At 35.6% G+C, this 13,548-nt stretch overlaps 1 protein-coding gene across 2 annotated transcripts; it reads left to right on the forward strand.

Annotated features, from left to right (window-relative positions):
* Positions 1–882: 882 nt before the first annotated feature.
* On the forward strand, positions 883–12,966 carry LOC306850189 (prolyl 4-hydroxylase subunit alpha-1-like; the record flags this gene model as incomplete). 2 transcript variants are annotated; one of them, XM_079385682.1, is made up of 15 exons in its annotated part: positions 883–1,114; positions 3,388–3,464; positions 3,751–3,847; positions 3,960–4,111; positions 5,020–5,157; positions 6,136–6,375; positions 7,201–7,400; positions 7,491–7,667; positions 7,933–8,003; positions 10,447–10,546; positions 10,678–10,731; positions 11,369–11,434; positions 11,628–11,696; positions 11,791–11,887; positions 12,024–12,966. In XM_079385682.1, the coding sequence occupies 14 exons, from the start codon at positions 3,389–3,391 to the stop codon at positions 12,092–12,094; spliced, it is 1,608 nt and encodes a 535-aa protein (XP_079241808.1). In that variant the 3' UTR covers positions 12,095–12,966. The 2 variants fall into 2 exon arrangements, with proteins under 2 accessions (XP_079241808.1, XP_079241807.1); XM_079385681.1 differs by lacking the exon at positions 883–1,114 and having other exon boundaries at positions 3,365–3,464; positions 12,024–12,965.
* Between the last annotated feature and the right edge of the window lie 582 nt (positions 12,967–13,548).

Below are 13,548 nucleotides of genomic sequence, written 5' to 3' on the forward strand. Positions count from 1 at the left end.
CATTCTTGAGGCTATGTGACAAACGTTTGCCCCTTTAATAGCTCAGTTTTAATTTAGAAAGCAAAGGTTGCATTCAGAGTTGAAACCAGCAGGAGTAACTTCAAAGATATCAACTGCCACTTTATTTCAACCCCAAAAGTCTCAGAAAGTTATTATAAATCAAAATGAGAGGAAGCAACAGAAACTTTTGAGTGTTAGAGTGCAGAGTATTAGAGGAGAAAGAGAGAAAGAAACTTACACTTCTTTTTTGCACAGAAAAAAGAAAAAAAAATCCATCAGGAAGTAAAAAAACTACAACAAAAAAAAAAACAGAGACTTCCCTTTTCAGTGCATATTCATTATGCAATAGTAAGCTATGAAATACACAAGATAACATGAGTTCAGTTCAACCTTGATTGACACATAATGGCATGGTTTTTAAGGAATACTTTGCCCAAAAATTACAATTTTCTGAAAATGTACTCACCAAAATCCAAGATGTAGATGAGTTTATTTCTTCAACAGTACAGATTTGGAGAAAGCATTACATCACATGCTTACTTGATCCTCTGCAGTGAATGGGTGAAGTCAGAATGAGAGATAAAATCACAATAATTCACAAGTAATGTAAGCAATCCACAATATGAATTTTCTGTGCATAATATTGTTTTTGGGTGCACTTTTTTCTTTAATGAAGGATGCTTAATGGATTATACAAAAATTAAAACTGTATGTTGGATGTTTTTATTATACAATGTGAGTATAAACTGCTAAATATGTATGCAAACTCTGTAGAACAAATTCACACCCACAGCTGTATCAAGTACCACATCATAAGGATGAGCCCATTGGAACGCGATGTAGGAACTGTACTATGCGCACGCGCAGTTCGAAATTCCACCTGGTTCCATGAGTTTGGGAGAGTGTGTGAGACTCTGCACGTAGCGCAGCGGAATCCCCTCCGCCAGATGGTGAGGAGAAGAGCGGTACAGCCTCTCGGATAAAGCCCAGCTGCACACCAGAAGCATCGTAAACACAGAAGAGTTCTCCATCCATGCTGAGCTCCTCATCAGCATCACTAGAGAGCCGCTTCTGGATCGATTTACTGATTCTCTGCGCGGTGACGGCCTGAAAGGTACTTTCCAAACTCTCTCAGGAAGTTTAGTTTGTTTTATTTTAGTTAATTGTTAACATATTTATTATTGTAATTACTTTTTTTATTTTTATCTATCGGTAGAGCAATTGTAATGTTATACATCATAAAAACAAAAAGATATTGAAAAACTCTTTTGGTTGAGAAAAAGAGGTGCACGTGCACGAGTTTATCTTGCACTCAGTCTTCAGTGTACACAATAATATAGCCACAGTGATAAATCAGTGTTCAATGACTCAGTCTTTCGGAAAACTAAGTTTCAAACTCATTACTAGGTGCTAGGTGTCAGACTTCGGGTCTAATTTTTCATATAACCTATGATAAAACTTTTCAACTTTTTATTTTTGTTGTTATGAAGACTATGTATGTGGTCTACAGCGAATTTGGATAAGGCAAACAAACTCTAGGCTATATTATTTGCAGAATTATATTTTGAGAAATAGCCTAAGGTTGCAAAAATGTTGTCACACTGTTTCTGTGCGTCGAGCACGCGGAACTCGTAGCGCGTGTTCCATTGACACACTGCTGCAGTGAGTAGACTCAGTAGAGTATTCCCCGTTGAATAAAAACGATAGAGTCTCATTAGTCCTGCAGCACAGATTTCCGTTTCCTTTGGCATCTGTTACCTGTGAACTTCTAGAGGAGTGTACATCACGGTTAAGTCATCTCGAGTTTTGGAGGGGGGCGGGGCGAAGACGTGGCAGTTCCGTGGCTCTGCACCCAATGAACTGCGGTCGGCTTCCATGCTGGACCCTCACGAGCTCACGCACGCACTCCACTAGGGTCTTTCCTCTAATTATGCAGTACCTTTTCAACTGCTGTATGTAATTTATAAGAAATTAATATACCACTGCTGTAACCTAAGTAAATATTTCTATAAGTGGATACTAGACAAATATGGGCAAAACTGTAACAGGGAGTCTAAAAGGATGGGAATGAAAAAGTTAGCCATTGCTTGAGGACTGACAGATAGTGTCAGCTCAGTTGAATATGATGATATTGATTATGATAATTCATCAAACACATTGCTAATACTGACATTTGTGGTGTTGTTATAACCTGGCTTTTGGTTAAAATGATATTAGGCTACATATAATTAGCAGGATAGTGCTAGTGGCATAGAAAGTGATATTAGGGGACACGTTAGGCTAGGGGAAAAATGAATAAATTATCAACAATATTCTCAAAAAATTAAGGTTTATCTTTAGATTAGGTTTCTTTTTTAGATTTAGGTTTATGTAGGTTTAGAGGACATTTTTCTGGGAATTAGTTCTGGCACCATTTCTCTTGATGTCTTTGAAGAGTAAAGAAAGTTGAGGATGTTCTAATGCTAGATGTTAGCTGTGAAAGTCAATTTTTTTTATTGAAGATTTCAATTTCTATTTAGATCTTTATGACAAAGCCAGTTCTCTAAGTTGAGGCATGCATTTTCATGCAAAATTCACGTGTTATGTTGTATCCTTCATGATGACCTTATACCATTCATCTTATTCTGTCATGTGGCATTAAGAGTAGTTCACACAAGATGCATGCTCGTTCAGACAGGTTCCTCCTGCGGAGCACATGAGCAAGCACAGTGAGTTTTTTTATTTTTGGCCCTTAAGGGCATTCCTTTTGCATATCTCATGTGTCAGATGCTTTTCGCATACCATGTCACATCTGTAAAATATTAAACTCAGATATGCATTTAAGATGCAACAGTTGTAACTAATAATACAAGGGATGCTTATTATTGTGTGTGTGTGTGTGTGTAACAGCTTTGTGTGGATCTCTCAGTGTGTATCAGTAAATTTGTCAGTATATTTGTCTAATGAGGCTTTCTCTTTGCCCCGGGGCTTCCCCCTGGTTGCCATAGTTGTCCATTTCAACAAACACACGTGACATGTTGTTTATACACGCTGGCATTGGCTTAAGCACACAAAAGTGGTATTCCCATAGGCCTGGCGTGATGCTCTTTGTTTGCCCTCTGGATTCCACCTTTGTGCCAAAATTCTGATCCAGAAGTGACCACTCTGTGGCCATGTGTATCCAAACGGGTGTGCCCTGGGGGTTATTGCAACCAAAACCACATTTTTCAGTGTATTTTCAGTGTGTTAGTTAGTTTAGTAATGCATTTTCCTTGCTGTGAGAGCTGGCTGTAGTATCTGATTGTGTTAACACCTCAAAAGGCAGAAAAAATAAATCCATAGGACATCATTAGGAAGATGTCGTGCATTGCATTGTGTTCGATGTATGACCGTCTCTGTTTCTTTCAGGATGGGTTTGTGTTGGTTCCTATTGAGTTTCCTCTTCCATTCTCTGTATGCCCACAATGACTTCTTCACTTCTATAGGTGAGTTGATCTTCCATTGTTTTATTCTGTATCCATTCCTTAGGCTATACATCCTGCCAAACATATGACACTTGCAGGAAGTGCTTGCGACTAAAAAAGTAGCAGCTATTGTTTTTTTTGCAAGATATATTAAGCAAATTTCTGAAAAATTGTGTTAACATCTGACAGGGTTAAATTTGTCATTGAAGCTTTGTACAGTATTTAGTCTTCTGACAACCTGTGTTTAGTAGATTAGAGGAAGTCTGAGGTGTTTCAGAATTGTGATGTTTCACTTTTTGACTTGTAGGTCAGATGACAGACCTACTGTACACAGAGAAGGACCTGGTGATATCACTGAAAGAATACATCAGACAGGAGGAGAACAGACTAAAGCAGGTCAAAGAGTGAGTAAACACACATGTTCAACACGTCTGCCTGCTTGGGGAGTCGAGATTGTCCTTTGCTTCACAAATAACTAAACAGCAGGTGAATATTCTGCTTCTTTTCCTGCATCAGATGGGCAGACAAACTGGACTCACTGACAAACACAGCCACGCAGGACCCCGAGGGATTCCTGGGGCACCCGGTCAATGCCTTCAAGCTGGTGAAAAGACTCAACAGTGAGTGGGGTGATCTGGAGAGCCTGGTGCAGAGAGACACCACCAACGGTTAGTGGCATTCAAAGTCTGACATAGTAATTATGGGCAGAATGACACATACATCTCTTTAAAAAGATATTTATTTATATATAACATATATTTATATAGTTATTTATATGTATAGTACATTTATATGTACTGATGTCTGACTTATTGTTCATTTGCTAAAGAATATCATTTGTTTTGTATCCATCAATTGTCCCTTTCCACATGACTAGGAAATATCTATAACAATTCAGGTTGAATTTGAGCAGAAATAACAACGTTCTATGATATCCACTACCCTTTAAATGTTTGTAGTAGGTACGATTTTTGTTTAATGTTTTGCTAGAAGTACAAGGAAAACAGTAATATTGTGCAATATTATTGCAAATTAAAATAGTGATGGAAAAGTCTTACTAGTTACTCCAGTCTTCATTGACATTGTTCAGATTTTTAATAATTGATGTAATTGATTATAAAGTGATAATGATTGATATTTCATTTTAATATGCTGATTCAGAGCTTCAGAAAAAAATCGTATCATTGTTGAAAACAGTTGTGCTGCTTAATATTTTTGTGGAAACAATTATTAGTTTTTAATTAAGATTTAATTAAGATTATTTGATCAACAGAAACGTAAAAAGAACAGCATTTATTTGAAATAGAAATGTTTTATAACATTATAAATGTCTTTACTGTCTCTTTTGATCAATTCTAATGTCCTGAATTTCTGCCAAAAAAATCTTACTGACCCCAAAATTTTGAATGGTAGTGTACTGTTACAGTGTTATATGATTTTAGTCATACAGCCCACTGTTAATAGTAATTGCATTATTTGCTTAAATGTCTCTGTATGTGTTATAAACCTCTTAATCTGTTGTAATCTTGTAATCCTCAAATTCAAGCCTCTCTTCTCTGTTTGTTCTCTTTTGTAGGGTTTATCTCTAATCTAACCATGCAGAGACAGTTTTTCCCAACAGACGAGGACCAGACAGGAGCAGCTAAAGCTTTGCTTAGATTACAGGACACATACCAGCTGTCTGCCAACACCATCTCTAATGGAGACTTGCCTGGTGAGCAATTGTACATGTCTGTGTGTTTTTGCATTCCAGACTTTGCATATCTTCATCGAGTACATTGCGTTACCACGGTCTCCATGAACCCTATGAGAAGCATCATGCTGTCTGTGATAAGTTGCATATTTCTTTGAAGATTCTTTGTCAGGTTCCCATAAGATAGACTGATAAAACCAGTGCCATTATAAAAAATAAATGAAAACACCAGTTATGATCCGTCTTGTTAACACCTCACCTGAAAGTAATGTGTGTTTCAAATATGTCTCCACAGTTGGTTATTTAGGAAACTAACCCTTGTTGTAGCGTAATGGTTGTCCTATGGTTATGGTTGTCAGAGGTTGTCCTCTGTGTTGAGAGTTGCTGAAATCGCGTTTGGTCTCATACTGTATCACGTATCTTGTCAGTGTGTGCACTTGCTTGGCCATTTTTAGTGATAAATAGGAAAGTGGGTTCAGCTGAATTCTAGTAGTGATTTGTTAGATAGGTATATAAAAGGTTATTATACCGCTGCAACCCTCGTATGAAGCCCTCTTAGTATGATGACCAAAGAGTGTAAAGACCATCGACTCTACCGTGCGACTCCACCGGGCTGGGACACCGGCAAAGGATATAAGTATCGCTTTTTATTTTTATTTTTATTTTTTTCCCTTTTTATGTTTACTATTGAAATGTTGTTGTATGCATTTGTCAATTTTATTTAATTTCTGTATTTTCTTAAATGTGTGTGTATAGAGTATTTGCAGAGTGTTAACTTTTAGTTTTAGTTACTTTTTCTTATTTGTAAGTCGCTTTGGATAAAAGCGTCTGCTAAATGACTAAAAGTAAAGTAAAGAAAGTATGGGACAGCAGCAAAATAGATATCTAAAAAAAAAACATCATAATCATATTAGTTTCATGATACCTAGAACGGTGCAAGTAAATATGACATTTAATATGACCATTTGTTTTTGTGTCTTTTTACTGGTGTGACCGCAGGTGTTGTGCACAAGAGCCGGATGACAGTGGCGGACTGCTTTGAACTGGGGAAGATTGCTTACTCTGAGGCAGATTATTATCACACAGAGCTCTGGATGGCTCAGGCCCTCACACAGCTGGATGAAGGCGAGGAATCCACCATAGAAAAGGTCACAGTCATGGACTACCTCAATTATGCCATCTACCAGCAGGGGGAACTAGAGCGTGCCCTGGAGCTCACCAAGAGGATGCTGAAACTGGGTAAAAAATATAACTAATCATTTAATAACATTTGTACTTTTAATATTATTTATATACTTAATTTATATACTTATACATAAAATGAATTAAAATTTTAAAAATAATAAAAAAAAGATTTTATACTATAGTTTTTATTTGATATCTTTTGATTTTTTTAAAGATTTTAGTTTTAATAATTTTATGATTTATTTAAATTTTTTAGTTAGTTTTTTAAATTAATTTTTATTTCCGTTTTCATTTGAGTAATTTTTGTACTTAAACGTCTTTATTTCAGTTAGTTGCAAGGAGCATTTCTTATTTTCCTTTTTTTAGTTTAAGTTTTTCATCTAATATTTATATTTTATTTTTTGTTTCATATTTATTTAACGAAAATGATTTTTAAATCTTAAAATGAATATTAATGTTTCATATTATACATTATTGTAATCCTGTGATGTCTATAGCATTTAAAATGTAGCATTTTAAACTAATTTAAAATGAGTTTTATTTTTTAATGTTTATTTTTTGTTTAATAATTATTGGCTTCTACGGAACAGACAGAATTTTAGTATATATCTTTTTGACTTTTAGTTTATTTTGAGTAGATAGGACTTGTGTCTTTACCTATATAGAAAATAACCTTGCCTGTGGTGTTGATGACAGTTGAGTGAAATAACTTGCCTTAAAGGAACTTTAATTATAATGAATGAATGATTGGAATGACATATATGGGTTAGTAAGGACAATGGTAGAAACAATGAACTTACACAACATGGAAATGATGACTGATGCCACTAAAAAATGTTTTTCCTAACTTGTGTCTGTGTGTGTGTGTGTGAATCTCAGACCCGAATCACCAGAGGGCCAATGGGAACCTAAAGTACTTTGAGTTCCAGCTGGAGAAGCAGCGAAAGGCAGAGGCCGAGAAGAAGGAACAGGAAAAGAAAGTGCTGGACAAACGTGACGCTCAGAGGAAACGCTCCAAAGACCCTCTGCCAGAGAGGAAGAAATATGAAATGCTGTGCCGAGGAGAGGGAATCAAACTGGTGAACAGAAAATTTTAAACATTTATTTCATTTATTTTTTGTACATGTTTTACATTTCCTCTCAAATTCTTTTGCTTGCTTATTTTGCAGACACCCCGCAGACAGAGCCGACTGTTTTGCCGTTACTTTAACAACAACCGTAACCCGCAGTTGCTTTTGGCTCCGGTGAAGCAGGAAGATGAATGGGACCGTCCACGTATTGTCCGTTATCATGACATCATCTCTGCCAGTGAGATCAAGACAGTGAAGGAGTTGGCAAAACCCAGAGTGAGTTGTGCTTTCTGAAGTTATGCTGTGGTTTGCAGACCACCTCTTTTTAAATAAAAAGTTTAACTACAAATAATGACATTTTCAATAAATTATTAATATATATTTTATTATACGTTTGATTATACATTTTCCAGACAGTGTCTTATATATGTGAACCACAACAGGGTAAAATCCTTTTTAGGGTTTAGTTTTTTTGTGAATATGATTGAGGGTTGGAGGTGGTGTGCAGGAGCCTGTGTGTAATTCTTATCTGGCTCCTCAGCTCCGTAGGGCTACTATATCCAATCCCATCACGGGCGTGCTTGAGACGGCCCCTTACAGAATCAGTAAGAGGTAAGGCAATCAGTGTGCTAGTCTAGAACGCCGGCAACAAAACGAACCGCCATACCCTATCCGACCCGTAGAATCTGAGAACTCCTTAGCAGAAACAATGCAAAACATAGTAAATCCTAAATCAAAATTGTTCAATTAATTGCTATTAAAATTTGCATTAGATAACTAAAAAAAATTTAAAATTACAAATATTTAAAATTATATTTTATTTTAAAAGTATTGTTTAATAGCATACTGAAATCTAGAATCTAAAATTTCTTATCATATTGACAGGAACTAGCTGTGATTTTAACTAACAATCACTAGATATTGCTTTCATGCTGAGGAGTTGTACACCCTGTTTTGCTGTCTTTTTGTCATATGGTGCTGGATAAAAGAAAGAAAGAGTAAGAAATGCTCTACTTTGTTACTTTTTCTTGAAGTAGTCATCATGTGGTCTGTGTGGAGGGCTTGGACTGGGACAGAGTGATTTGAAATGAGTAATTCATATATTAATTTATGCTAATAACTTTGACTTGAGGGATCAAACTTATTTTTAACTTTTGCATCACTGCTGGTGTACAGTTCTGTCCCTGTTCTTTACATGGCTTCAGTTCAGAAAATGACACTAAAGTGACCTCTCTCTTTCTCTTTCTCTCTCCTTTTCTCTTGTCTTCATTCTTTTTATTTGCACTTTCTTTGTCCATGTTTTTGTATGTTCTTGCTCCTCTTCCAACCTTTTCTCTCTCTCTCTCTCCTCTTTGCTTTGTGTAATGGTGAATAGCTAAAGCGAGCCACTGTGCACGATCCCAATACGGGAAAACTGACCACTGCCCATTACAGAGTCTCCAAGAGGTAAGGGGTCAAAGGTCAAAACATCCTATCCAAAATCATCATCATCTGATCATCATTTCTAGAGAGCCCCCTTTGAAATGTAGATTCACAGTGTGTTCTGATACTGGGGACAAGAAATCCAACCTTCAGTTTGCTGTAAATTAGCCGCAGAAGGTTTGTTGACCCACTTTCACAGGCAACAGATGTTGGAGTCTTTCTACTACAGTCCCCTTAATATTTTGACTATCTGAAATATTTGGAATCGTTAAATAAATAATTGTGCACGCACACATACAGCACAGTACCTTGATTTTCTGCATGACAAGCTGTTTGAGTCAGTGAACTAAAATATTTTTTTTTTAATAGAGCTATACATAGTTCTGTTGTCTCACTCACATTTCCACCCACACCAGAGTGGTTTAACTAATCCTAGCTATTATGAGTGTTTGAGAACACACGTCTCAGCATGGGCAGACTGGGTGGAGTCACTGGAATACTCGAAGGAAGTTTAAGACCATTAACGCTCTGTAGAGGAAGTTTTTATTATCTGTTCAAATAAATATTAATAATATATTATTAACATTTTAAATATATTAAAATAAAGAATATATTAAGAATATATTAAAATAATATTACAGTTAAAAAGATTGGGTTAGTAAGAGTCTTTTGGGAAAAAAAGTATGTTTATTCAGCAAGGACACATTAAATTAATCAAAAGTGACAGTAAATACATTTATAATGTATTTTAATATACATTTATAATTAAAAGATTTCTGTTTCAAATATATTCTTGATCACCAAGTCAGCATATTATAATGATTTCTGATCGATCATGTGACACTGAAGTCTAGAGTAATTCAGCTTGGCATCACAGGAATAAATTACATTATAAAATATTTTAAAATAGAAAACATGTATTTTAAATTGGAATAATATTTCACAATATGACTGTTGAAAAACTTTAAAAAAAATCTCACTGACCCCAAACTTTTGAACAGTAATGCGTATGAAATGTAATTAATTAATTCATTAATTAAATCAGTGTTGCAGGTGTCAGTTAGCAACAGCTTTGAGGAAAATAACAGTTTCATGTGAGAAAACATGGTTAAGATTAATGTTTTAGTTGATTTGCAGTAGCTGAGGGGTCTCACTCTCTCTCTCTCGCTCGCTCTCTCTCTCACACACACACACACACACACACACACACACACACACACACACATACACACACACACACACACACACACACACACAATCACACTCATTCATACTCCTGAAAGAGTTTAGTGTTGCTAATTTCCTTTACTATGATATTCAGCGTGAAGAGAGAGTGAACTCATTTTGCTGACTGCTGTCTTCTCTGTTTTTAATCCCTTTTTCCATTCTTCATGGTTTCACTTCCATTTACACAATCAGCCATTTTCACAAGCATAGCTAAATAAAATAAAATCATTTTATTCCACATTAGAAATCTTTTCACCAAAAACATGATGTGAAAACGTCTGAAAATCATGCATGTGCATGTTGTGGCATGTGGTCTGTTTATTATATATATAACGGCATATTCATTGCTTTTGTATTGATTTGTTTCACTTTTTTTTCAACTTCCTCTCTCTTTTCCTCATTCTAGTGCTTGGCTGCCTGGATATGCGCATTCTACGATTGAAAAGATTAACCAGCGTATTGAGGATGTAACAGGTCTGGAAATGGACACAGCAGAAGAGCTGCAGGTAAGAGGGGCTTTCACATGATCAGCCAGTAAGATGCTTTTAGTCTGTGGGCACATTCATGTAACAAGAATCCAACCATTGTAATATTGCTTTGTTGAAAAGTTTGTCATAATCAATGTTTTTCATCTAAGGTGGCAAATTATGGAGTTGGTGGTCAGTACGAGCCTCATTTTGACTTTGGAAGAGTAAGTTCCTGTCCTTCTTTCACAGATAAAAAGACACATCAGCACTTTAAATCAACATAGCATTATTATATTGTTTATATACATTACCATTCAAAAGTCTGGTCAGTAAGATTTTTTTTTAATGAAATTAATGCTTTTTTTCAGCAAGGACCCATTAAATTGATTAAAAGTGACAGTAAAGACATTTATAATGTAACGAAAGATTACTGTTATAAGAAATACTGTTATCTTTAACTTTCTTTACATCCAAGTATCCGGAAATGTATCACCGTTTCCACAGAACTGTTTTTAACACTGATAATCATAAGAAATGTTTCTTGAGCACAAAATCAGCATATTAGAATGATTTCTGGAGGATCGTGTCAGATGTGACACTGAAGAGAAATGGCTACTGAAAATTCAGCTTTGCCGTCACGGGAATAAATTACATTTGAAATAGAAATAGAAAATAGCTATTTTAAATTGTAATAATCTTTCACAATATTACAGTTTTTGCTGTATTTTTGATTGAATATATAATGCAGCCTTAGTGAGTAAAAGTGAGTAAAATATTTCAGACTCCAAAGTTTTGAACAGTAGTGTAAGCATGTATTTCATTTTGTCACACTGCGTTTTGTTTTTATTATTATAAATACAGAAAGATGAACCAGATGCCTTTAAAGAACTAGGAACAGGAAATAGAATTGCCACTTGGCTCTTTTATGTGAGTAACCTGTCTTTTACATGCACACACACTATATGTCAATCTTTACTTTCACCATTTTATGGTCTTCAGCATGATCTATCACATGTCTGATTTCAACTAAATATGCTTGTTAAAATGCCTGCAATAAAATATAAAGTAATATAGCATTATACACTGTGACTGTACTATTATTACTTTTGATGTGTTACAGATGAGTGACGTGTCAGCAGGGGGTGCTACAGTCTTCCCAGATGTTGGAGCAGCAGTGTGGCCTAAAAAGGTGAAACACCACTAACAATTAATCATTTTTCATAATCTGTAAACTAGTTCATTTATTTTAATATTCACTCTCTTCTTTGGTTGCAATGTTTCAGGGTACAGCAGTATTCTGGTATAACCTTTTTGCCAGTGGAGAAGGAGACTACAGCACAAGACATGCTGCCTGTCCAGTATTAGTAGGCAACAAATGGGGTGAGTCTGTAGTATGACATTTATGTATTATTCTCTTAATAATAAGCGAGTATGGAAAAGGAAATGTTTGGCCAACCACATCTGTAACAAAAATTTCCCACTTGTTTTATTCTCTCTTTCTACTCTTTTTCTCCAGTATCGAACAAATGGATACATGAACGAGGTCAAGAATTCAGACGGCCCTGTGCAGTGTCCGAGATGGAATGATAACTTCCTTTCTTCTTTTATTTTCTCTTTAGAGTCAGGGTGTCAGTTTTGGTCAGTATGGGATGTGTGTCTGTACAAGGAGTGAATGACTATGCATCGGTCTGTGCAGTTTTTCTATTGTTGTGCCCTTCTACCCAAATATTGAAATCTTGTGAGGTTTCTGGGCAGCACATGCTGTGACTGTAAACACCATGAATATGCAGAGATCCAATCAAACTATTTAATTTAGTTATTTATTTAGGATTGATTTTTAACTCCATGTTTCTTTTGCACTTTCTGTCTTGTCTTAAACTCCAACAGACCTCTATTTTTTAAAAAGTTATTTAAGTCTTTCATTTAAACCACTGAACACTCCATAAACAATAATGTAATTGTTACAGGGAACATATCAAACTGAAAGACCAACCTTTTAAGAGCAAAAGATCTGTTACAAAATATGTTTTATGAATCCCTGAAACACATACAGAAGTACCAAAGAGTATTTTCTTCAGTCCTGAGGCCAATGCAAACAAAGTTTAGTTGTATTTGTTCACTTTTTTTTGTACTTGTGCATATGGACGTGTGATAGTTTTCTACAGAAATAAATTCTATGCTTTGAATTTTAATGTCTTTTGTTTGCCTCGGTTTATAAAAAATAATGATATGTGTCAGCGCTGAGCACCAAAGGCCAATTATCAGATAAAAAGGCATTTAGCGTGAAATGGTTTGGAGAATTTAAAATACTGTTGACTGGCCATTCTTGAAATTATTCTGAGATTGATTTCTAAGCAATGTACAGTAACATGGATGTCTGACTGAATAATGGATCACCTGTTCTAAATTGTAGCATAACAATTTGTGTTGAATTTGAATTAAAAATTTGGTATTTTGCCCTTTTGCTTTAATGAGCATCAGTTGAGCTGCAAGACCATCTTGTGGAGAATCTTTTTGTATAAAAAAACCCCTCCTGCGTTCTTTTGCATTCGGTGTGAATAACACCACCTAGTGGACTGTAGTGTAATCAAGATTTATTCCGATTCTTCCTCCTATTTTTCTTTTTCATAATCCTTTCTCTCTTCCTCCCTAATTTAAGTAAATAATGCTTTTATATACCATCCAGGATCATATAATACACATTTTTGCTACCCCACACTAGCCAATTTTGTGCATTGTAAGGAAGAGCAGGTGATTTGAGCCAGTGGGGAAGTTGAGCCACCCCTTGTTTCTTGGAAACCTTAAACAAAATTGGTGATATGACCACACATATTTGAGGAGTAATCCATTTTACTCACCCTGTGATGGAGAGAGCCCCATGGAATAATTAGTAACTACATTATAGTTCAAAAAAACTTGCCCTGGGGTAAGTTTTTTGAAACCTGGGGTTTACACATACAAGGAATTTGTTTTGGTGAAAGAAGCTCCACAGTGCGACAGAATGACAGCGACAGGACAGGACACGGATAATAAAAAAATAA

The sequence above is a fragment of the Barbus barbus genome (assembly GCF_936440315.1).
Source record: "Barbus barbus genome assembly, chromosome: 30".
NCBI lineage: Eukaryota > Metazoa > Chordata > Actinopteri > Cypriniformes > Cyprinidae > Barbus > Barbus barbus.